The sequence below is a fragment of the Leucopleurus acutus genome, assembly GCF_964270905.1.
Source record: "Leucopleurus acutus genome assembly, chromosome: 8".
NCBI classification, from domain to species: Eukaryota; Metazoa; Chordata; class Mammalia; order Artiodactyla; family Delphinidae; genus Leucopleurus; species Leucopleurus acutus.
Window position 1 is genome coordinate 18992386 of NC_139151.1, and position 24370 is coordinate 19016755.

A 24370-nucleotide genomic window follows, 5' to 3' on the forward strand; every position below is an offset into this window, starting at 1 on the left:
GCAGAAGAGGGCAGAGCCTCTGGCAGTATCTGAGGACAGAGAGGAGAAGATCCGAGAGGGACAGTGTTGAACTCAGCCCAACGCACACCGAGTTCTAGTTTCTGGCAGGACTGGTTGGCGTACCCAGCAGGCAGCTAGAAAGGCATGTGGGCAACACAAGGAAGACAAAAATACTAGAGACAGAGATCTGGAAGTCATCCACAGAGAGGAGATCACGGAAACCATGAGCTGGCCAAGAAAGAGACTGGAGAGAGAGGAGAAACAGCAAGGACATCATCTTAGGAAACACCTCCATTGTGGGATGAGAGGGTCACATTCAGCGACCGCAGACACACACTGACAGCCCCCCACCTCTCCTGTGAAGAGGAGAAACTACCAGCACTTTGCAGGTGAGGAAATAGACTATGGGAGCCAAAGTGTTTGCCCCTCAACAAGAGGCAAACACACATAAAATAGAGAACAAGGACATACTTATAGCACAGGGAACTATATACAACATCTTGTAATAACCTATAATGGAAAAGACTCTGAAAAAGAATCTATATATACATATACACACACAAAACTGAATCACTTTTCTGTACACCTGAAACTAACACAACACTGTAAATCAACTATAATTCAATTAAAAAATTTTTTTTCATGAAAAACTTTACCAATAAAGATTAAAAAAAAAAAAAGGCAAGCACAGATCCTGCAGAACTCCATGCACTAGATCACACTGCCTCTAGGGAGGGAGTTTCAGGAAATATGGAGGGGGGTGGGCAGGGGCATGATGTTAGAGTCCAGGAAGGTACACTGCTTTCGAGAACCAGGAAGTCACAGGCGACCTTTGAAAGAATGGCGTCAACAGAGTCACCCTGATGAAAGCTGGGTTGAAACGGTCCGAGGAGCACCCTGGGGCGGACGAACCTAAGTCCAAAGCTAGGGAGAGTGAACCTCTAAGCACCCAAGTATTCTGGCAGTAGCACCCACCCCGTGGGTGGCTGTGAGGATGAAGCGTACTAATGCACAGGAAGGGCTTAGTCCAGAGCGGGTGCTCACTTCGCTATGATACCTGCCGTGTGTTCAGCAAGGCTCAGGTAGCGCGGGGAGAGAGGATGGATAAACCACAATCGTCACGCTCACAGAGCCTGTGCCATAGTTGGGGAGGCAAAACACAAGCCCAGACACAGCCGCATAAGAAGGCAGTGGAGCTTATCATGAAATGGTGCCCACTTAGAAACGCTGCCAGAGACAAACGAGGGGCAAGCTGGAGGGCCAGACGGTGACACGAGGCTTCCCAACGAGGCCCGACACGGGAGACCACGGAGAGAGAGACGGACAACACGGAGAGAGAGAAGGACAATCCGGGGGGGGGTGGGGGAGTAGAAAACGCCCTAAACAAAGCACTCTCATTCCAAAGCCTGCTCTCCTGGAAGCGGCCTGACTTCTGGGAGGCCCAGGGCTGAGTTTGCGCTGCTGCATCATGTTTGTCAAGGGTTGAGCCTGAATGTGAGAAAGGACAGGTGTGAGCCTGGTCCAAAGGGGCCCATTCAATGTCGCCGGCCGGGGGGCTCCATGGGCAGCTCTCTCCTCCAAAGTGAGGCGTGGACCGTGGGCAGGAGGTAGGATGGGAAAGAACGTCAGAAAAAGAGCCAGCATCCCATCCAGGCTGCCTGCAAAGCTCTTCACCACTCCCACCTCCACCCCCAACTACTCAGAGAAGGCTGGATGGCAACGGAGGGGGCTTAGCGTGGCTACGTGGCCTCACCTCTCCCAGGTCTGTCTTCTACTGAAATCTCAGATACCCAACGTCCAACTGACTCAGCCTTGAAAAGGCCCACAATTGCTAGCACGGCATTCAAAGAACTCTGTGACCTGGCCTCAATCCATTTTTCCCGCCTGCTCTCCCGTCCATCCCACACTCATCCCCCACTCCAGCAAACTGAGCTGTCTGCGGGCCCTCTACCCCAACTCATACACTGTCACACCTTTTCTCACCTCCTAACTAGAAATGACAGAGCCTAGCTCTACTTCTCCAAAGCCTTGCCATCCTCCAAGGACTAGCCAAATGCCACCACCTCCATGATGCCCTCCCGAAGTTTCAATCAGAGTCGTTCAATTCCTCTCCTGTGCTCCCCCAATACCTCACTAATATAATAATTGAGCATACGTCTAATATGCACACACACATAGCCATATATATATGTGTGTGTGTGTGGCTATCATTTGTTTCACTGTGAGCTCTTAAGGGGCTTTATCAGTATCTGTGCACGACCCCCCCAGCATTTAGCAACCACCTAGCATATGCTAGGTGCTCAGTAAATGCTTTTTGAATTGAATACCCATGGCTAAATCCTCACTCTATTAGGGTGTTCTTTAAACTATGGGTGACAATACATTAGTGGGTCTTGATTAATATTTTTAAATGAAATAGGAGAGACAAAACGGAAGAGAAAATATCAGAGTCCGCAGCCTACAGTACAGATAAATAGAGTTGCATTGAACCTTTGGTTTCAGGTACGTTTGTGTGCGCCCTGAGTCAGGATGAAAAATGTTCTGTTCAATGTGGGCCACAGGGCCTCCGTTCTAGGACAAACCAGCAAATAAAAAAGCTAGTTATCACAGGTTTCATCGAAAACATAACTTCTGGAGAATTCCTGGGGGTGGGCAGTTACTAAACGCTCCATTCACTTGCCCATGCCTCTACAGCTTCAGAACAGAATCACCGTGGTAGAGTCCTCACTCACCGATCATTCTAGTAGGTCCTCTAGACTTGGCCTACCAAGGCAGGAAGGCAGGGCTCCATGGCAGATTTGTAACTGGCTTTACGACTAAAGGGGATGTAGGATTTAACCCTTGGTTAACCAGACCATGTGCCTGAGCAGCAGTTAATCTCAACATTGTATTGTAAACCTAGAAAGCAACATTCCTGGAAGATCCAGGGTAAGCCTGCTCCCAGGACTGCTAACTTGGGGCCCCCTTGGAGAAGGGCATCTGATTCTGGCTTGGCTGCACGGGGCTCTGGGTGCCTCACCTGCCTGACCCTCCATCACTCCTTTCACCACTCATGTCTCAACTCTCCCCCACCCCCACCTGCTACCTGGGAATCACGCAGTCTGGCCACAGATCTCTAAATTGGTTCAAAAGCCTCCCTCTTCAGAAGCACTTATCCCTCTACATAATGAATTTCCCAGCCCTAATTAATGCAAAGAAAGGGATGATATACATTTCTCTGTTGCTTTAAGTCACAGCTAGTGAGACACTTTGAGGGAAGAGCAGCCTCTAGCTAAGGGTCAGATAAGCTAAAAATCTATATAAGCCACCACCTCGAATCTTTTAAATCACCACCTTCCCTCCCCTGACCGTCCCTGAGCCAGACCCCTGCAGTGGGCATGGAGCAACCACCGAGCCTGCAAGTGACCATCCATCCAGGCTAATATTCAAAGAGAGATCATCTCCCATCCAACTCCTGATTCTTAATCGCCCCCCACTCCTTCCCCTGCAAAAAAAGAAAAAAATCACTGCGATCTCTGGGAGCAATCAGACCGCCAAGCGCAAGGGAAACAACCTCAGGATATCCAATGGAAAGAACAGAAGGGGGACACCAGACGAACTATTAGCAGAAATATAACACCTTAAACAATGGAGGTGAGTGTCTGGTCCTTCCCCAGATTGGTCAAACCCACCTGGTTATGTCACTGCATATAATCCCTCTGATGTCTGGAGTGATGTAAAATTTACAAATCTGGAAGAACCTAAAAGAGGGTTATGAGAATGGTGAAAGGGAGTAAAATCATGGTATATGGGAAACCACTGCCTAAATAAGGAAGACACGTAGCTACCCTCCAAATAGCTCAAGGGCTGTGGCCCACAGTCTCTGTGACTCCAGAGAGCAGAAGTAGTGGTGGGGTGTTAAGAAACCTCTGGAAACAGAACTGGCTGCTCAGGGAACAGTAACATCCCTCTCCTGGGAGGAAGCTAGGCAGCGTGGAGCACATGAGAGCCTCAGAATGGGGGCTGGCTGCAAAGTCCCTTCCAGCCCATTGCCCATCACAACAGGGCAATGCCAGAAACCAGGGTACTGGGTTCCACTGCCCCTTAAAGGGCGGGGGACACAGCACTATGGTTCACTTGTCCATTCTGAAAGTGGCTGGGGAAGACAGAAGGAAGAACCTAAGTAAAGCACAATGTATTTTCTACCACAGCTCCCCAGACCCAGCTACTGGGATATTAGAAAAGCTGACCTGGTACTGAGGTTCCAGGACAGGAGCTTCTACTCCAGACCCAGAGTCTCCCAAAGCAAATTCTTCAAGCTGGCCTCCGGGGACCAGGGGATGTCAGGCAGGGAAGCAGGACGTCTTTCCCGCCCGGTCTAGGAACTGCTTGCTTTTTGTTGTTTCGGGTTACGGGGGGTAGGTGCCGAGCAAGACTGCCCCCCTTTCAGCTTCTCTTTTTTAAGAAAGACAAAGGAGAAAAACAAAACAACCAGACACCCGTAGCCCAAGCCCAAGTGTGCACTGTGGGCGGCCTACATGAGCTTCCTTTATCCAACCACAAAAAGGCATCAGTGGAACCAGCGAGGGGCCCTGGAACGGCCTTTCCCAGCAAGGCCCTGCTCCTCCGTTGAGGTTAGCAGTTAACCAGGGGCCGGGAGCCGCGGGGCCAACAGACCGAGCCCCTCTTACACAACGCAGGGCCTTATCTCCCCAAGCTGCTGTGTTCTGCAGACACTGCCTCGGGCTCCAACCACAGCCCAGACTGCCCCACGGGAGATACCGGCCCTCCTCTCGATATCAGGGAGGCAAGCGGGCGAAGGACGGTTAGGCTGAGCTCAGACCTTCCTTCAGGTTTCTATTAAAAGAGAGTTAGAGAGCCAGTAACAGTCTGGCTGGCCAGCTTCGTAGTGTCATTTCCTTTGATCCCACGGCTGTAGTCCCCTCTCCCCAGTCCCCCTCCCTCTCCCAGGCCCTCTGCCCACCGAGAAGAGACGGCAAGGGTCCATCTCTTGTCATTTCATCAAATCTCGGCAGACGCCGGATACGAGACGCAGGAAGAGGGGCTGACGATCACCCGCTAAACAAATTCTTTTTTCAGACTGATTCTTGAAGGCAGAAACAGAGCCGGGGTAGCAGGACATAGGCTGTCAGGATGCAGGTGGACAAAATGATCAGCATGGAGAGCTCGGACCGCTCGGACCGCGTCGCTCTCCTCCTCAAACGCCTTCCAAGGCTCCCAACTGCCCCAGGATAAAGTCTCCAAACTAACAACAGTTATACTTATTGAGCAACTACCTTGTTCCAGGCACAGTGCAGAATGTGTTAACTGCATTATCTGAAATCCTCAGGCTAGCCCCTGTGATATCCCACATGATAACCCCACCGTGGGGATGAGGAAACCACGGTTCACAGTGTTTCAGGCATGTGGCCAAGATCAGAGTTTGCAAGTGGCAGCATGAAAATCTGCCCTCAGGTCCGCCCACGTTCTCATCACCCCTCCACCCTGCCTTGTCCCCTCCCCTGGTCTGGCATTTTTTTGGCACTTCCATCTGACCCCAACCTACCATTCCAGTATGAATCACCCTCATTCCAGCCCAAGGAAGTTATATTACCCAGGATCCTAGCACTTATCACAATTGCAACAATAGGAACGCTAGCTAAATCTCCCTCTCCCCCACCCAGAAAGCCCCACAAGGCCAGAGGCTCTGTTTTTCTCTTACTCCCCACTGAATTCCCAGGGCCTAACCTGATGGCCAGCACGCAGTAAGTGTTCAACAAATTCTTTCAAATTAAAAATGAGGGACTTCCCTGGTGGTGCAGTGGTTAAGAATCCGCCTTCCAATGCAGGGGACACGGGTTCAAGCCCTGGTCCAGGAACTAAGATCCCCCATGCCGTGCAGCAACTAAGCCCGCGTGCTGCAACTACAGAGCCCACATGCTCTGGAGCCTACCCACCACAACGAGAGATCCCACATGCCTCAGCGAAGATCCCGAGTGCCGCAGCTAAGACCCGATGCAGCCAAAAAAATAAAATTGATAGATAAAAAAATATTTTAAAAAATGAATCCCTCCAGGTGGAAGGCCCTTCATCTCTGAATTGCCTTGTGTTTTTTCTGTATATCTAACATAATCTTTCCATTTTCTACTTTCTCTCATAGGTATCAATATACACATATACATTTTAAGTATTAGCTCCTCTCTGCTCAAATTATAAGCTCCTCAAGGGTAAGTCCCAGGTCTTATGAATACTTAAACCCCCAGCAGTGCACTGCCAGTGAAACTAAAGGACTCAATGCACACCAGTCCACTGAGGTTAATGAGTACCCCACGAGGCCAGTCACCATGCCAAAATCCACCCAGCATATCCAAAGATTTGAGACTGCTCTCAAGTCAGACTCTATTCTTATCATCTCCTCCTTGGTGGAAGCGGGGAGCAGACCTGGGCAGTCACAGGGAGGTCTGTGAAGGAATGTAGGCAGGGAATGAGAGCTATGGTTCTAGTCCTTGCTAATTTGCTGTGTGACCTTGGGCGAATCACAGAGCCTCCCTGGACCTCCACTTATTCCACCCTAAGTGAGCATGTTGAAATAAACAATTTTACGGGCTCTTCCAGCTCTCACAGTTTATGATTCTTGGTCACCTTGAGAACCCACAGCTGCGAAGCAGGTGGAGAGCTCTGAGTGCTTTCCCTCAACAGGTGATGAGAAGAGGCATGAAGTCGGGGGCACACAGAGTCCCCCCCTTGCACTATTCCTCAACCTTCCCAAAATAAACAAACCCCAGCGAGTGAATAAGCCAGTCCATCTCATTAGGAAGGATGACAGCCAGGATTTGAATATGGATCGGAAGTAAATAGAAGGGAGAAAGCAGATACCGAAAATGGATTTTCAATAACTAACTTCCCTCTGGTTAGACCTGAATTTTTTCCCACATATGTATTCTTTCACAGATCCAGTTTGGGAACGTTCACATTAGCACGACCTGGCCTTGAATACTGGGCAAAACACATAGTAAGCATTTCGCTTTTATTTATGTCATCAATGGTTTCAATGGAATGACTCATCCTTCCACTTTAACACTCGGCTCTAATATGGTTTACTATAAATAATGCAGAGAGCGAGGAGAGAGAGGGAGAGAGAGCCTAAGCGCCGTGCCCCTGCTCAGCCAGGTCACCAAAGATCCAGACTGGACAATCCCAAGGTGAATCTGAGCTCAACTGACAGCCCAGTGGTGGTTCCCACGGAGAGGAAAGACAAATATCCCTCCCTCCACCCTCCAGGTGTTCAGGACAAGTAAGGCTGTTAGAAAAGGGGACTAATCACGCTGAGGATGTGCCGGGTACCAGGCTAGGATTTTAACACACAAGCTCCTTTCACCTGCCAGAGCCTTCCCAAGAGATAAAGTCAGGATTCACATTCAAGCCCCCAAGCCTCCTGTGCCTACCCCCTTGGAGGGTATGTGTCAGAACTCGATCCATCCTTCCTGACTCCAAGTAACACTGACTTGTGGTGGTCTAGATTTTTTAACACCAGAAGTGCCTCTTGGGAGCCCAGACTCACAGGAGGCCCAACCACAAATGCAGAAACACACCAGCAATGAGAGGAGTCCGCCCCAGGCCCAGGGTTGGGGGGTGGGGTGATCAGTGGCAGTGACTCCTTCTGGGACAGCGGTTGGAAATCACAAGCCCCTTGGCCTTGTTCGCCTCCCACCCAAAGAAGTAAGGCCAACGTGCACCCCCGGGGCTGAGCTGACAAGCCCGCTCTACACACTCTTTCCAAAGATCTACCTTCAGAGTCAGCCCACGGTCACCAATGTCATCGCACACTATAGTCACCAGATTTGTCACAGAATTATTTTGACCATTTCCAAAAGTCAAATCTACCCTCCCAAAGCACAAGGCAAAAAAGAATGTAGCACAGACTTTGGAAAGGATTCTGAAAGATTTCTAAAGTGCTTTGGGCCGCGGCCTCATCGCCGGGTTAAGTGATCACTCATTAGATATGAAGGCTTCTTTAGAATGGCAGGAGCGCTTCACAAATGGAGACCTTTATATTCACCATGCATTCAACTTACTCTATCATTTCACCTGCTGGCTGCTAGCACAGGGTCAGTACTAGCCTCAGTTTAGCAGTGCCCAAAACAAAAGGTTTCACTGGTTCCTCTCATAGTTGCTCCCCTGAGCCAAAAGAGCAGGTTCTAAAGCTCAGTAGTGCCCGTTTGCAAAGTACCTTCACTGTGTTACGCACTTTATAATTTTTTTTTTTTTTTTTGGCCGCACCTCATGGCTTGTGGGATCTTAGTTCCCTGACCAGGAATCGAACCCGGGCCCACAGCAGTGAGAGCGTCCGGTGGCAACCACTGCACCACCAGGGAATTCCCTCTTTATACATATTTTATTCACATAACCACCTAAAAGGTATTAGCCACATATTTTTTTACGGAACAAGGAAATGAGGGCTCAGAAAGGCAACTGATACCTGTTCAAGGTATCCAGTTAGCAAATTCTGGAGCCTGGGTTTTCATCCAGGTTGCCTCACTCTGAAGCCTGCACTCTTCCATCACCGCACACCGTCCCTGGAAACCTCCACCTCCGTAACATCCCAGAGAGCCTCTTCCCTTGCGTGAGGAACTGTCATCCCCACCCCAATTCCCGGGCTGTGTCTCACTATCTTTAGCATCTCCCGGACTCTGTGCTCACTGTTTCAACTTCCCAGTAAGTCTGTCCTGGTAGATACCCCCTGCTCTAAATAGCACCCTCCGTGATCTGCAAACATTACAAGGACATCAAAACAAAGCTATCAGTTGGGTTCCTAGCTTTAGCAGCCAGTCCAAACTCTTTTGTTTGATTCTCAGACAGCTTATTGACTAGGTGATGGGGTCAGAAGTTTTCTTTTCACCTGGCTTCTTCCGGAACCCGGCGCCCTGCTTAAAGAAGCAAATTCAGCGCAGGTGGGAAAAGTCCACCCATCTAAGATTTCAGATTTACATATTTTTTGTTGGCACACATTACTTATCGGCCAACAACCTGTGGGAGTGGGAGAGGATTAAGGCAGAAAACAGCAGGAACTGAAGAGGCAAAGATTGCCTACACCCTTTTCCCTCTTGTATGAACATGGGCATTGACAGCCCGCTCAGCGAAATGTTCGCAGAGGCTGCGTGTCCACACGAAGGGGGAGCAAAGTAGGGGAGGGCAGGAAGCTGATAAACTGTGTGATAAATGCAGCTGCTGTGTTTTACAAGATACCTGTTTTCTGCCATCAGGTGCCTTCACACATCTCCATCCCAATCTGAAAGAGGGTCCTGGCTCCCCACCTGGTCTCTCCTTCCTAATACCACCCCTCACCCTGACCCCAACAGTTTATCTTTGCATATTGGAAAAACTGGCATTTATCAAGTAATCTACTCCTCATAGATTGTTAAACAGACCACAGGGGTTATCAGTGGAGTTGATACAGGAAGATAAACAGCAATCTCTTATGCAAATAGCACTAAGAATGTGGGACTGGCCACAGAACAAAATCGGAATTTGGGAGAACTTGGATCTTAACACTTTTCCTCGGTTCCAACCCTGGAAACCCACAGGAACCTGGAGAAGATTCCCTGGGTGGATTTGCCTCTCCCTTTCTGCAGGAAGGGGCAGGTGTGTGTGTTGGTCCAACCTGCTCTGCAAGAGCGGTGGCTTCGTATCTGACTAATAGAACTCTCTATGGCCACAAGCGTCTCCTCCTCGCAACAGCCGTTTCATTTTTCTGGGACTCAGACCCACTGGAATGTGCTTTGTTCAGAAAGGGAGAAAAAGGTATTCTCCAAGGTGGGAATAGGGGTCAGAGGGCAGCAGGGAAAAAAATCCAAGGAAAACCAGGAGTTCTGGGTTCTGAGACACCATCCACATGACCAGGAGATACCAGCTGCCCCTGGGCTCTGCAAATCTGCCTTTGCCCAGCAAGAAGTGGGTCCAGGTGGCATCTTTTCAAATCCTTCTCATTATTTTAAGGGCAAATTCACATCAAGCACCAAGAGGTTAGTGGCTCCAAGTGACAAAAGAATTGCACTCGGACGGGGCGGACGGAGCAAGCTGCTTCTCACACCAGGCTGCGGGCTGGGGAGGGGGAACATGGGAGAATGACAGAATCCAGGGCTGGCCAGAATGAAAGCCTGAATGGAATAGGCTAATTTACACAGGAAGTAAGCACTTACCAGACCCTTCATCTCAACACACAAAACCCTCCGCCATATCTGGAAGCAATTACATCCAGTTAACATGATCTGCTTGCCACTAAAATTAACTGCAAACAGAAATATTTTTCACTTTTGCAACAGGGGATGCCAAGGTTTGGCCTATCCCCCCCGCCTCGAGCCATTGAATCTGGCTGCTGAGGAATATTTAGCAGCTACTCAGCTCAAAAAACAAAACCCACTCTGTAGCTGTCAGGACACAAAAAGTATAATAGTGGATAATTATGAAGCGGGGAAGGAGGGGGGAGCGGTGGCAATGAAAACCATTGTGCTAGGAATTGAGGAAGAGGCCAGCCCCGGGCCCTCAACGGGTCTGCAGTGCTTGGGAGTCCAGCCCTGGTTTTCCACGCTCAACTTCAAGGAAAGGAAAATGTTTTTAGAGTCCCTCGATTTAGCAGCGGCTTCACATTGTTTTTAGGTACCGTCTTCATCCCTTCTGCCAAGGGGACGGGGGTGGGGTATATAGGGAGGTAGACTCAGAAATGTTAGCGGATCCTTAATTTAGCAGAGTATCGAGGGGACAACTGTCACGATTTCACTTTGGCAGCGAACGGTTCCAATCCGTACCCTGTGAACGCCCTCGAAGCAGCGTTCACCTGCTCACAGAGGGGCAGGAGCTGCTGTTTATTTGAAAGGATGCAGAGAGGGCTGACGGGTTGAGAAGTACCTCCTGAGGGTGTGTATGTGCCCAGCGATGAGCCAGGGTCCCATTCCCCAAGACACCAGGTCCAGCTGCTGCCACCGCTGACCACGTCTCTCCTTTCCTCTTTGCACCCATCCCCGTAGTTGGTAGGAACTTATTCTTATTTCTCCTTGAACTACTGGCAACGATGCCATAAATGACAGAGACAGAGGGACAGCTTTGTTTTGAAGTTTCTGAAGGAGATGTCCTGTCCAAGCCCTCCCCGTACAGGCCCGCCCTTTCTTGGCGACACTCAGTGCAGTTCACTCCTTTGTCACCAGGGGCCTTTAAAAAAGGCAGCGGCAGCAACAGCAGCAAAAGTGACGCATCCATTTGCCAGACAACACACAAACGTCTCTTCTCAAAAAGTCAGGCCAAAGTTCCCCTCAAGAATGAGGTCAAACGCTGCTATTTTCCATGAAAATCACATTTAGAAACATTATTCACGGGCTGAAAAATACAGAAGAAGCAGTCACCTAAGTAAGTAGTCTCTCTGTGAAGAGTCTAGGCTGTGATGAGGGGGAAAATGGTCTTGATGGGTGAAAAGGAAAAACAGTGCTCTGCCATTCTTTTCCATTTCAAAAACCATTTTATGATGAGAATAAAGGAAACGCACATCCTCTCCAACACTGTGCCCTGAGACCATGCCACGTGCATGGCCCTGGATGACCCGTGTGCACCGTCCTATGAACAACATCATAGCAGCAAGTATGAAACTGACTTCCTCGCAGTGAGGAAGCAGGTGGGTAGGGATCTGTCGTGGAGCTCCAAACAGGCAGAGGATACATTCAAACCCAGGTTCCACTGCAGATGCGACGCCTCCCAGCTTCCCACCGTTCTGCAGGCAACAGCCTCCCTCAGAACATCCAGACACTCCGGGAAGGCAAAAGCCAGCAAAGCGTCCTCCCCTGAATCCCAGAGACGACCCCGGCCGGCATGAGGGGCTCCGTCCTCTGCCCCAGACACCTAGGCACACACCCTCCGCTCTGTCACCATACAGCCGTCCAGGCATGGAAACGGTTAAGTCGCTCTCGCTGAATAAATCAAAAGTTCAAGGCTGCAACATACCACAATGATTCCCTCTTTACATGTGACAAGAACCAGAGAGGGGCCGAAATCCCCAGCATCCTGAGCGGGGTCTCCCCGGCCCGCACAGGTTATGCTGCCAGGGTCAGGGCCGGGGACCTTTAGCGGCAGCATTCATTTCCTGAACAGGACAAGTTCTCCTGACCATAAAGCTAATAGGAACTTCCTCGCATGGCGAGCTCCGGCTGACAGGCCTACTTGTCACTGGCCACGCAGGAGGAGAGCGCTGGTTCCCATTAGTGGGTTATGATGCCAGGTGCTACTAATAAGGTACATCGGCAAGAAACAAGAGCCTGCTAAGTTGTCTCTCCAACTCTGGAAGTAATCAGGCCTGGGCTTCAGGGCTGGGAAGGGGCCTTCTTTAAAGAGGAGGGCGGGGGGAGGAGGGGGCTTTAGCTACGGTAGACCCCCGGCAGCATCTAACCTGCTGAACGGCCTAAATAAATACATTTCAAACAATCCCTCCACTCTTCCCCCAGCTACCATAAAAGACTCCCCCAAATTAACACTCATGATGTTTTTCCCCCGGCGCTCCGGGCCTGATGGATCACCGAAGGCCATTACGGTCGGCCACATCTGCTTCTCACTATGGCGAGGAGAGTTGTGCCAGCAGGCCTAATGGCATTAAGATCACAACGCTCAGCTAATCCACTTAGAGACCAATGCCAGGCGAGGGTGGCTTGGGGCGTGGAGTGAGAGGTTCCCTTGTCAGGCCGGGTCACAAGAGAAGCGGGAAGCAAGGGAGGCGGCCTCACATGTGAGTCCCTGCTGTGTGCTTCATGTTACATGGTACCTCATTTAACATGGCTGAATCACATTGAGAGGTAAGGCGCTAACCTCACTTCACTGAAAAGGAGCCTGACGGGTCGGACAGGTGAAGCCATCTGCCCAAATTCACAGTGAGGCTCTAGCATTCAAACCCAAGTCTACCTGAGATGGGTCTTTGTGCCCCTGCCCTACACACCTTGCCCCCTACAAAGACAGGGGTGATGGTGTGGGTCTCATTCTTAGCAGGCCTGGTGTATATGTCCTTACTTATCACCTGGGAGGATCTAGATGGCCCTGAAGAGGGGAGACCTCGAAACACCACTTCCAACTGGCACACAACTCCTCCGCCCATCAAAATTTCGGACTGCATCTTCTAATAATTTTGCCAGTGAGGTCCCACTGTTTCAGGAAGTTCTTTCTCTTACCTAACCTGGCTTCTTCTTACTGCAAAGCTAAACACAATCTCTTCCTGCTCAAGAAAATCAGGTCTTGAGGACAAGAACCGAAAGTGAGCTAGGAATATGGAATTAAGCAGGTTTCTGCGAGTTCTTAGCCGAAGTTTCCATGCTGACGATAAAGTACCGGATCCCCTCTTTGCAGCTGCAGAGATAAGCCTCATGTAGTCAAAACCCAACCAGAGTTTTTCCAGACTGAGCCAGCATAATAAGGACACGGGGGCTTTTAAGGGGAAACAGTAGAAAGGGGAATTTCTGATTATGCTGGCATGAAATTAACGGCATGGAATTTTTATTTTTGTAAATGGGTTTTTTTTCCTCTCCCTTTTTCTGTTTTTGGAGTCAGCATAAAAGCCGTCTATCACTGGAAGCTGGTCTCTCTGTATGTCTGTTAGAGATGATGGACCCATGTGGTCCCAGCCCCCAAAGACACAAACCCTTCGAGGTAAGCTGCATTCTCCCTCCCTCCTTTCAAGCCACCGGAGGAAGCCAAGCGATGAGCCTCCTGGTCAGCAGCTGCAGGGAACAGGAGTTGGTCCTTCCTGTGTCCCTCCTTCCCTTTGACTCCATCAGGGGCTGAAAATCCAAGCAGGACATTATGGAATGAACATGAAGCCAGAAGACCTGGGCACAAACCCTGGTGCCACCCTTCACCGACTTACCAGGGGCCAGTCCATTAACCTCTCGGGCTTCCCTCTGCCCATCAGGGAATGGGAAACGAATATCCACCCTGCAGGGCAGCTGGAGGGTTTGAGAAGATTCTGACTATGAATGCACTTAGCACAGAACCTGACACGTGTCAAGCACTCAAAGCGACGTTTGCTGAATCCTCCCTTAGAAGCATCCTGCACTGTGGGATGGGAAAGGACAGGGGCTCTGGAACACGCCACATCCACGAGCTCAGACTTCTCTGGGTGAGAAGGTGTTTGTACTCTCCTCCGTCTCTGCCCCGACCACAGTGATTTGCTGGCCTGACCACGTGCACAGGCAATAGGACACTGCATCAGTGAGCCGCCTCGGCATTTGGAACTGATGACCGACCGTGGAGTGCTGCCTAGCTAAATTTAAATGAGGGCTGGAATGACTTATCAGGCTTCAGGTCAATGGGACAAAGAGTACCCTGGCCACCGTGCTACGAAAGATCAGCTTTTGGGGGAAAATGCAGGTGCTCACTGTGAATCAGCTCCAAACACACGGACCCAGAGGCAGCGGTTCTTAGGTGCTGATTAACTGACACCTCTGGGGGAAAGCAGGACCTGAACCAACACGAACACAAATTTTACCCTGCACTGCCAGCTTCACACCAACAGTGGCAGCAAAAATACAATAGCAAACATTTACTTTCTGCCATCCTTCCTTGCACGTGACAAATATTTACTGATTAATTCCTGTAACAACCCAGTGAGTAGGTACTGTTATTATTCCCATTTTATAGACGAGCAAACAGGCACAGAGAGGTTAAGTCGTGTAACCATAGTCACACTGCTGGTAAGTGGTGAAATCGGGATTCTGACCCAGATAGTCTAATTTGCTCAAAATGCCCATTTACTATGGGAAAAACATGGGGTTGGAGGTCGGGGAGAGGGGATGCCGTGATAAATTTTCCTTTCTAACAAAATAACTACCAACTGAGTCAGGCTTTTCACCTAAAACCACCAAAACAGAACTTGACTAAGAACACCCTTACTTAACGTGGAAAATTCCAGAACCCTCCAATGGGCAAATTGAGGCACGCCTGTATTCATTTAGCAAGACTTTTATGTCTCACACATGGGCTTTCAGTTGGACTTGTTTTAAAGTCATTAATTTTTAAAAATTAAAATAACGGGAAATGTTGTTCCCCTGAAGTAGCAAGAAATCAGAGTTGTGAATGGAGTTTTGATTTTAACAGTTTAGGATAATCACTATTTTAAAGATTCACAAATAGTTTTCCTAGAACAAGCAGGAGGGAAACGTATTGCTGAACTAAAGCTTTCTTCCCCTTTCCTTCCAGCAATTAGCAGCTCTAACCAATAGTGACAGCAAATTAAAATGGGACTTCTCACCGAGATGAAAGAGCAGGCAACTTTCTTCCATTAGGAAGAAAATAAAGGAGCTCATCTTCAAAATTTCCAAGAGTTCAGTCTAGATCCCAGATGACTCAGTAACCCTAAGCAGGTTAAAGTATTAAACAACCAAGTCAGAGCAGACAAAATGAAATCAAATAGGACCCCCTATTTTAGCTGGCTGACTGCCAAACCAGAGCAAAATCCAACTGACCGAAAGGGCTTCATGAAGATATAAGTGAGTGCAGAAGGGGCAAAAGGAGAACTTTTTTAAGAGTTCAACAATCCAGAAATAGCTCATCCAAGTGCCCGGTTTTACAAATGAAGAAGTTAAAGCTCACGATGAAAAAGAGACGGACAACAGTGACAAGAGCTGAAAAACAAAAACTACAGAGCTGAGTGTAGAGGCCCCACCTCCAAAATGGCAGGACACACCACCACAAAGCCATCTTCCTCTCTTCACAACCAGTGACCTCTCCAACAGAATAGATGTCCAGAAGCCCACGAGCTTATCAACTTAAGTCATTCATCACGCCCCAAAAGGATACTTCCTGGAAATAGAAATGGTTTCAGAAAGGATTTGGGCAAATCTGTGAATGACAGAGCAGCCATAAATAGCTATTAAGAGAAGCTGGGCTTCAACTGACCTTTAGGATTGACGTCAAGGAACAGAGCTGTAGCCTCCAACGGTGGTATCTTAGGGATGGTGTTGGCACCCAAAGACTAGGTCAGATGGATCCGACCCAGAAGAGCAATGCCCATGTGCTTATATGGCCTGGCGCGGAGCACCCAAGACTGTGAATTAGAAGGCGAGCCGAGCTCCTGGCTCTAGCCATTTATAGCTATGTGACCTTGGGCATGTCATTCACTCAAAGCTCATTTTCCTCCTCCGTAAGTTGGGGCTGATAACGGTTGACAATCCCTTACCCAAAACCCTTGGGTGCTTCAGAAATCCAAACTGTTCAGATTTTAGAAAGGAACCATGGGGACTATAATGTTCACCAGCCCCAGAGGAGTCTAGGGAAGCACTCTGTAATCAAACAGATTAATATTTTTGCAGCAAAACATATGAATATTCAAAATAGGCGGGATAAATATAGCCTCACATCAGTTCAGATCAGGTTTTGCTACTAAATGAGTTTGCTGCAAACTTACACAAAGCCTTTTAGCTTTCAGAGCTTTTCAGACTATATCAACACAGATATGGAATGAGGGACCTGCACCCCCTGAGCGGAGGCTGTGAGGTTAAGAGAGATAAAGTCATTAAAGCTGCTTTGCAAAGGAGAAAGTAGAACAACCAATAAGAGGCATTATTAATATTCCTGCTGTTGCCATCGTTATCCCACTGCATACTCTTATCCAAACAGAATCTCATTTGACCTCAGAGGTGCCTAAGTTGGCAGAACGATGAGAGAGGACCAGGAGTTCAGGGCAGCTTCTCCATTCCCCAAGTGGCCAAGCCAAGGTCAACGGCTATTGATCCTCGACACGGTCAACCACTGAAAACCGAGCAACCGGCCACCTGAGAGAGGCCAAGGCAAAGGGCCAGGCAGAACCCTGACATCTCAGCGATGAGGCTCCTGCACCCTAGGGCTGGCCCCGGGAAGCCTCGGAGAAGGGCTGCACGCCTGAGTGGGGGAAGCAGGCTGAGCCCACCCATGTGGTTCCCGAGCATTCCTGCAAGAACCAGGAAAGAGTTCCTACTGTGTGTGTGCAGGATACACACTGTAGCTATCCAGGGGCTTGTTGTCTGTAGAAGAGCCAGAGGCTCCTGGGAAAGCAGGTCCCACTCTGATTCTGCAGCACTAAATTCAGAAACATATTAAGACCAAGCTATGTGAGCCTGGGGAGACAGGACCACGAGGGCTGTGTTGACACTTAAGTCAGCCACAGTTCCCCGTAATCTTATCACAGGTATATAACTCTAAGAAGGAGAAGGTGCACCTGGCCTGGTAGAGCTGGTCCCTAGATCAGATCCAGACAAGGCTACATGCGGAACAGGCTCAGCCTTTCGGGGAGAGAGAGACAGAACAGAGACTGAGTCTAGGGAAGGAAAGTCCAATCTTCCTGATGTGACCCTCCCTCCCTCAGACATTACCCTCTGTAACACGGGCCGGCGTGGAAGGTTTTAGGGTCCAGCACTTACTCCTGCATCTGCCTGGATAGATCTGCTCATCTAGCAGGTCTTCTGATTGTTCTGACTGCCTTCTGGGTCCTTTAGGCAGGTAAGCCCTGTGTGATTTACCCAGATAGCATCTCTGTGGGCTTTCCATCAATCCACGGCTACATCTGACATTGTTTTCACATCTCACCATGCACTGCAGGGACCACAACTTTATAAAGTTTCATTCAAACTGTCTGTTGGGCCAGCAGGCTCCCCTCTCACCAGCTTGGGACCAAGTCGTGAGGAAAGCTACTGATGGTTTGTTGTAGAATCAAACCCTCCTTCCTGCATCCCTTCCTAACACTCTCCCCTTCCTTCCTCTCCATGCCCTTCTGCCCGCCCCCCCACCAACAAGAAAGACAACAATAACTAGCAAGTACCTAACCTTTACCTGCCAGCCTACTGGCTTAACAACAAAATAAAATAAATCCTGTAGCCTGTTATTTCATCATGTTCATCACTGTCACATTCACAGCCAATTCCACAGCCTCCTGACATCAGATCTCCCACTCTGATTGCTCTGCCTTGCCTTTTTGTGTGTGCTACGCTGGGACTTGTGATGTGGGGGAAGGAACAGAGAGCAGTAGGAAATAGGGAAGTCTCTGCTTGTCTCTCAGACCTTAATCCTGGAGGTCTGAGAGACAGGGAGAGAGGAAAAGTCTCCCCCCAAAAAGCACACCTGATCAGGAGCCAGGGGCTGCCGGTCAGAGGGAGGGCGGAGTGTACACGGGAACATTCTCTCCACCCTTGACTTCCTGAGACCTCACAGCTCTCCATCCAGGGCACAGCCCCAGGCTCCAGCTTCTTGGGCTGCAGCAGCCCACTTTCCACCCTCAGTCAAAAGCACAGTCTCCGTGTCAGCAGCCCACAGCGTGAGGCCAAGGACGCCAGGACTGGCGGCTTGCCATCACAAGCTCCCAAGGACGGGGATATCCTCGGCACTGCCCTGCAGCCAACTCAACCCGTCGATGGCAGTGCTGTGGACCCTACACACTAGAACACAGAGCCAGGTGGGGCGATGCAGAGACGAGACCCAGGCGACACGGAAGTCTCAGGGTCCCTTCCTCACCCTCCTGGTTACTAAGCGCCAGTCACAGCTCCAGGGATTTCTGGATGCTACTTCGTTAATTCAGCATCCCACCCTACAGACCGCCTGCATTTTAAAGAGAGTGGAACAAGGCTCAGGACGGCTCCACAACGTTGCCAAGCTCTCACTGCTCTACGCGGCTGGCTCTGCCACCCGTGCTCTGACGGGGTAGACGGCAGCCAGCCCTCCACCTCTCCCCAGAGGAACAAGGGTCCCACAGGATGGGAACTTGGAACCCCTGGGAGAGTAATAGCTTTTGCAGCCCTCTCAGGTAAAAAGAAGCAAACAAGACCCACCAAGAAGCCAGAAAAAAGCCCTGCTTTCCAGGGAACAGGGGCTGGGAGCAATGGGTGAAGGTAGTCAGAAGGTACAAATTTCCAGTTATAAAACAAATAAGCCCTGGGGATATAACACACAACATGATGACTACAGTCAACAATACTGTATTACATATGTGAAAGTTGCTAAGAGAGCAGACCTTAAAAAAGTGCTCAAGGAAAAAAATTCCTATGTACGGTGATGGATTTTAACTAAGTCGACTTATCATAGTGATCATTTCATAAAATGTACAAATATCAAATCATTACATTGTATACCTGAAGCTGTTACATGTCAATTATACCTCAATTTAAAAAATTACTTTCCTGAGACTTCCCTGGTGGTCCAGTGGCTAAGACTCCACGCTCCCAATGCAGGGGGCCTGGGTTCAGTCCCTGGTCAGGGAACTAGATCCCACATGCCGCAACTAAGAGTTCACATGCTGCAACTAAAGAGCCCGCATGCCGCAACTAAGACCCAGCACAGCCAAATACATAAATAAATAAATAAATAAATAAATATATTTTTTAATTACTTTCCACTATACCCCATTTCTTATAGCACATAACTGAAATAATTCACATCCGGAGAAGATGATCATCTGTCTGGTCAAGTTTGGGGAGAGGGTTTCCTCTTTAGGAAAGTTTGAACAAAAACAAACACAACTTCGGTCTATTTCTGAGCAGCACAAACGTCACGAAGACGCACCTCAGTGGCGGTTACTTTTCGCACCCTGCCGGAAAGGGATTGGCTACGTTTAGCTCAGCAGCACTTTCCACAGGGTAGGTCTCAGAGCCCCCCATTAAGCGGTGTTGGAGCAGGTTCCAGCTCAGCTTGAGGTAATCAGATGACCGCCAAAAGCCTCCACCTCCATCCCCCCACCCCCTCTCCTTCGCACCCGCTCCTGGATAGTCAACAGAAGAATGGGGGGAGGGTAGAAGAGGGCAAAAGTGAAGAATCCACCCAAGATCAGGAAAACAGCAGGCAAGAGGGTGTGCAGGGAAATGTTATCACAGACGGCGAGAGAAACTGGACTTCTTGGCACCATTCACCGACCCAGGAACCCAGGGTAATGTGATGGGCATATCCTTACGACAGATGCAGATGAACACCGAAGTCACTACAGGTTCCCTGTGTGTTTACTCAACTTCTGATAAGCGATTTTCAAAACCCTCTGTTCTGTAGATACGATCCTCTTCAGGACTGATGGCTCCAAGAGGCAGCCAAGTGCAAGAGGGTTAAGACCTGAATCTGAATCCAGCTCTGCCTCAGTATCTATATGACCCTGGGAAAAGGTCTCAGTACCTTCCTATGTAAAAGAACGTCATCCACCTGGAAAAACTGCTGTAAGAAAAACGTGACTCCATGAAAAGCACCTGAACCAGGCATGTCATAAAAGCTATTTCACAGAGAAAGAAACAGAAGCCAGAGGGAAGCCAATGCTAGCCCAAAGTGGTATTTAATTCGGTGTGAGTAGGGAGGGGTTAAGAATAAGGCTGCACGCTGCAAAACCAATGTGTCTCCTACCCATCCTTCCCCCTTGAATTTAAATCAACTCCCTCGAAATGTGTTTACAGGGACAAAGAATGAGAAGGGAGAGGAAGCAACGTTCCTGGTGATGAATGTTCACCAGGAATGACGTTTGGAACCTGCAGCTGCTCTTGTGACCTAAGCAGCCTCCAGCCCCTCCCGTCCTCCAGAGCTGCAGACAGGCTACCTTGGCAGGAACCACCACATGGGAACTCAGGTACCTGAAACCTGGCTACGTGGCCAGATCCAGGCCATGGGCCCTTCTTCCTTACCCCACTTCTCCCTCCCTCCACTTGATGAGTCACTCCAGGAAAAGGAGAACAGGCCCAACAGCAGGAAAAGAAAAATGGGAGCCCAAATGCCAAAAAGAGAGGAAAGAGCCTAGTAAGAAACTGAGCACAGGAAATGCCCTGGCAGCCCAGTGGCTAGGACTCTGCACTTTCATTGCTGAAGGCGTGGGGTTCAGTCCCTGGGCGGGGAAGTAAGATCCTGCAAGCTGCTTATGGTTTCCTTTGCTGTGCAAAAGCTTTTAAGTTTCATTAGGTCCCATTTGTTTATTTGTGTTTTTATTGCCATTTCTCTAGGCTGCACAGCGTGCCCGAAAAAATAAATCAATAAAATAAAATCATATTTTTTTAAAAAAGAAACTGGGCGCGTAAGTTCCCCAGTGTTTAGGAAAGACCGAGGCCCCCTCACCACACCTGAAAAGTGTCCCCCCACAGGTGGTTTTTCACAAAGAGCAAAGACAACAGAGGAGCCAGGCCCCAGGCCTCGGGAATGGCTGCGTCTGAAGGCAGGGTGAAGGCCAGAAATTCAGGGTCAGGGTGATGGGTACAGAGGGGCCTACCTGTGCTGCTCCACGGCCTCGTTGTCAGGAAGCTCCACCCCGCAGACGCTGCACTGCTCCCCGACAGTGCGGCTCTCTGCCTTCATGCCCACCGCCAGCTCCCCCAGCTTGCTGAACAGCTCCCTCTGGATGAAGCCCTGGGGCAGCAGACCCCCGTAGGTGCTGAAGTCCATGGAGACGGCCAGGGTGGGCTGCACATGGAGGCCCGAGGTCACCGAAGACGGCACGCTCAACACGGCATCGGCCTTGTGGTTGGGCAGCACGGAATAGATGCCCAGGTGTTTCTCAGCAGGGGGCGCGGGGGGCTCCGGTCGGCCTGGGGGACCCTGGCCAACCTCGGTTAGAGGCGGCAGCTGCTCGGCGCTCTCCTCACGTCCATAGTGCAGCTCTCTAGCGCTGGTGATGACGCTGCTCCGAGTTGGGGTCCCGGGTCCCTCCTTGCCCCTTTCCTCAACCTTGTCCCCCATCCCGGCTGAGATGCTAGACTCGGCTGCCCCGGGGCTGTCCTGGCCGGGCACCTCATCCACCTGCATCATCTCCGGCTTCACCTCGGCCACCGCAGGGTGCCGCCCAACCCCAGCCAGAGTCGGTTCCTCAGGCCTGGCAGGCAGCTGAAGAGCCCCCTGCAGGAGAGACTGTCCTATGGTCATCAAACTGTCCACTGCCGCCTTGGTGGGACTCATGGCGGAAAGGCCAAATGAGGTGGAGACGGAAGGGCTCTGGTCCACCATGGGCCCAGGGAGGCTCTGAGCAGCTACGCTGGCGTACCCACTCTCCTCGCTGGAATGCTTCGAGATGAAGATGTTCTTGAGATACCGAGCCTTGCGGTCCTCTTCCTCCTCGGCCCCGCCGTCCGCCATGGTTGCCTCCGTGTCATTGTCGTCTGAGGCCTGGATGGTCTCCAGGATCTTCAGGCACTGCTCCTCCAGGTACTCGATCTCCAGGATCTCAGCTGCGTACAGCAGGTCATCCAGGTCCTCCGCCTTGGCTTGCAGCGTGGCCGTGTACGCATACTCCAGAATCTGCTGGAAGGTCTTTGGAGAGAGGAAGTCCAGAGTATAGTGCTGGCTATTGCGGTGGAAGAGGATCTCGAACATCTTGCTGGTGCAGGCCAGCACGGTCCGGTGGGCGTGGAACTCCTGGCTGTCCACCATGATGACCACATCGCACAGCGTCCCGGCCAGCCGCATCTGGTTGGCCTTGCAAAGGAGCCCCGTGGGGTGGCTGGGGTTCTGCAGCTGGATCATGCCCATCTTTGTCAGATCCATGGTGCTCCCCGAGGCTTAGGCATGAGGCTCTCTTTCCTTCCTGGCTCTGCGTGGCAGGGCAGGGTGGGTTTCCTGGGCCAGTGGAGAGGGCTAAAGGGGAAGAGGGGGAAGGAGGCAAAAGAGATGCAAGAACAAAAGGAAGGTTAGTTAGTGTCCCTAAAAGTAAGAATTCAAACACTAGCACCTCCCCCAAACCTGCAGCAAGACAGTCTTGGAGATTTTAATGGAGCGGAAGTGGCTTCCTGGAAATCTACATGTCTGCCTTTACAGGCCCAGGGATGATGAGAGTAAAGAGAAGGTTCCGCTAGAGCACATGCCCAACTCACTGCCCTATGACATCTGTTAGATGAAGTAAAATGAAAATTACAATAGAGTCTTGTGAGTCTTGGGCTTTCTTTAAGTCTGAGGGTGGGGGGCTCCCATGCAAAGCCAACACTGATTATGAGAAGTTGCCCAGTACTTAATTTAAAAGAATAAGGATTTAACCCCTTCCTCTAGTCAGTGTAAGCACTCAGTTTCACTCTCAACACCCTGTGCAGCAAACCTCATCTTGAAAACGAAGTTTTTCTAAATCCTGCCTCACCGTGGTAGCCCCAGGAGCAAAACCCAGCCTAGCTGGGGCTGGCAGCCTGGAGTCGCAGCCCACAGAAATCTAAGGGCAAGGTTCTCCTCCTCCAGCCCACCTCCTCACCCTCAGCCAATGCCTTCCTGGACCTCTGTCCTTCCACTCTTCTCAGAGCTGCAAAGGACTGATGAACCCATGCCCTGACCGCCTCCTTAGGCACTAAGAGAAAGACACACACGTGGCCCATGTACTAGCTTGGCTCACTTCTGCCCACTGCCCATGGGTACCTCAGAGTGATTGTGTGTGTAATCCAAAATCTCGACTGCGTGTGCATGCACCAGCCAGAGAGGGAGAGAGGTTTAACACATGTGCACACTTATATAATATGGCACACTTATCCCCTGCCCACAAGTGCCCAGTAGTCAGGAGGATCTGTAATATGTAGGCTAGGTCATGAAGGACCTATAGAGAGGTCCTAGGAAACATGCACCCCTAAAGCCAGCAGTGCACATGCTGGGAACGTGAACTCCAAGTGTACCCCACAGGCTCCCAGGAGTGGGCAAGTCCTGTAACCCGGAGCAGTAAGTGATACTGTTAATGGCTTGGAGGTGCGAGAAGTGATACTGGCACCAGCACCTATGATGGGAGTTACATTGAATATGAAGGGAAAACAGGGCTGGAGACAAAGGACTCTTCCAAAGCGCTGTTTGGGATCGGTAACAGGGCTCTGAGACTCACAAACCTGTCTAAAGAGTGTCAGAAAGACCTCAAAGGCCCAGGCCCCTCCCAGCCTCTGCCTAGCTGTGGCCAGTATTGCAGTGAAATGAACTGGGAACAACGCAGAGCAAGGGCTCTTGCTCGCTCTTGGAACACTGCTGGCCTCCGCCCCCAAAAGGAACCCTATTGGCTCCAGAGCCACAAATGTTACTCGGAAAGGGTTAACAGGACGACTAATCAAGACACTTTTGCTCCCACCCTGGGGTGGGAACTGAGGCCATGGGGTGGGGGTGGGGCAGGGGGTGGGAGCGGTGACCATTCACCCGCGCCTTGCCACCATGCGCTTCCCCGCAGACTTCGTGGTTTCAGAGAACTAGGAGGGAGCAATCGGAAGAATGTAAGCTGGGCTACCCGAATATCTCCCCCAAAACAAGCTCCGTGGGTCCTGAGGGAAATCAGGGCGCCCTGGTCGGCCGTCCCCGCCACCCGCGGCTCGGCGCCCGTGATCCGGCTGGCGCTGGCTGCAGCGCCCAGCCCCGCGGCGCGGGCGAAAGCCGGCGCTAACCCGCTCGAGCTTCGGGGATCGATCGCGCTCTCACACTGCCCCCCACTCCGCGCCCC

The 24370-nt window shown here is 50.5% G+C and overlaps 1 protein-coding gene across 1 annotated transcript in view; it reads right to left on the minus strand.

Annotated features, from left to right (window-relative positions):
• ZBTB16 (zinc finger and BTB domain containing 16) overlaps nt 1-24370 on the minus strand; it is a 190165-nt gene that overhangs the window by 164280 nt on the left and 1515 nt on the right. Inside the window, exon 2 of the mRNA XM_082845161.1 lies at nt 21200-22557. Within this exon, the coding sequence (XP_082701287.1) occupies nt 21200-22467 (1268 nt within the window). The 5' untranslated portion in view covers nt 22468-22557. The remainder of the gene's footprint in view (nt 1-21199; nt 22558-24370) is intronic.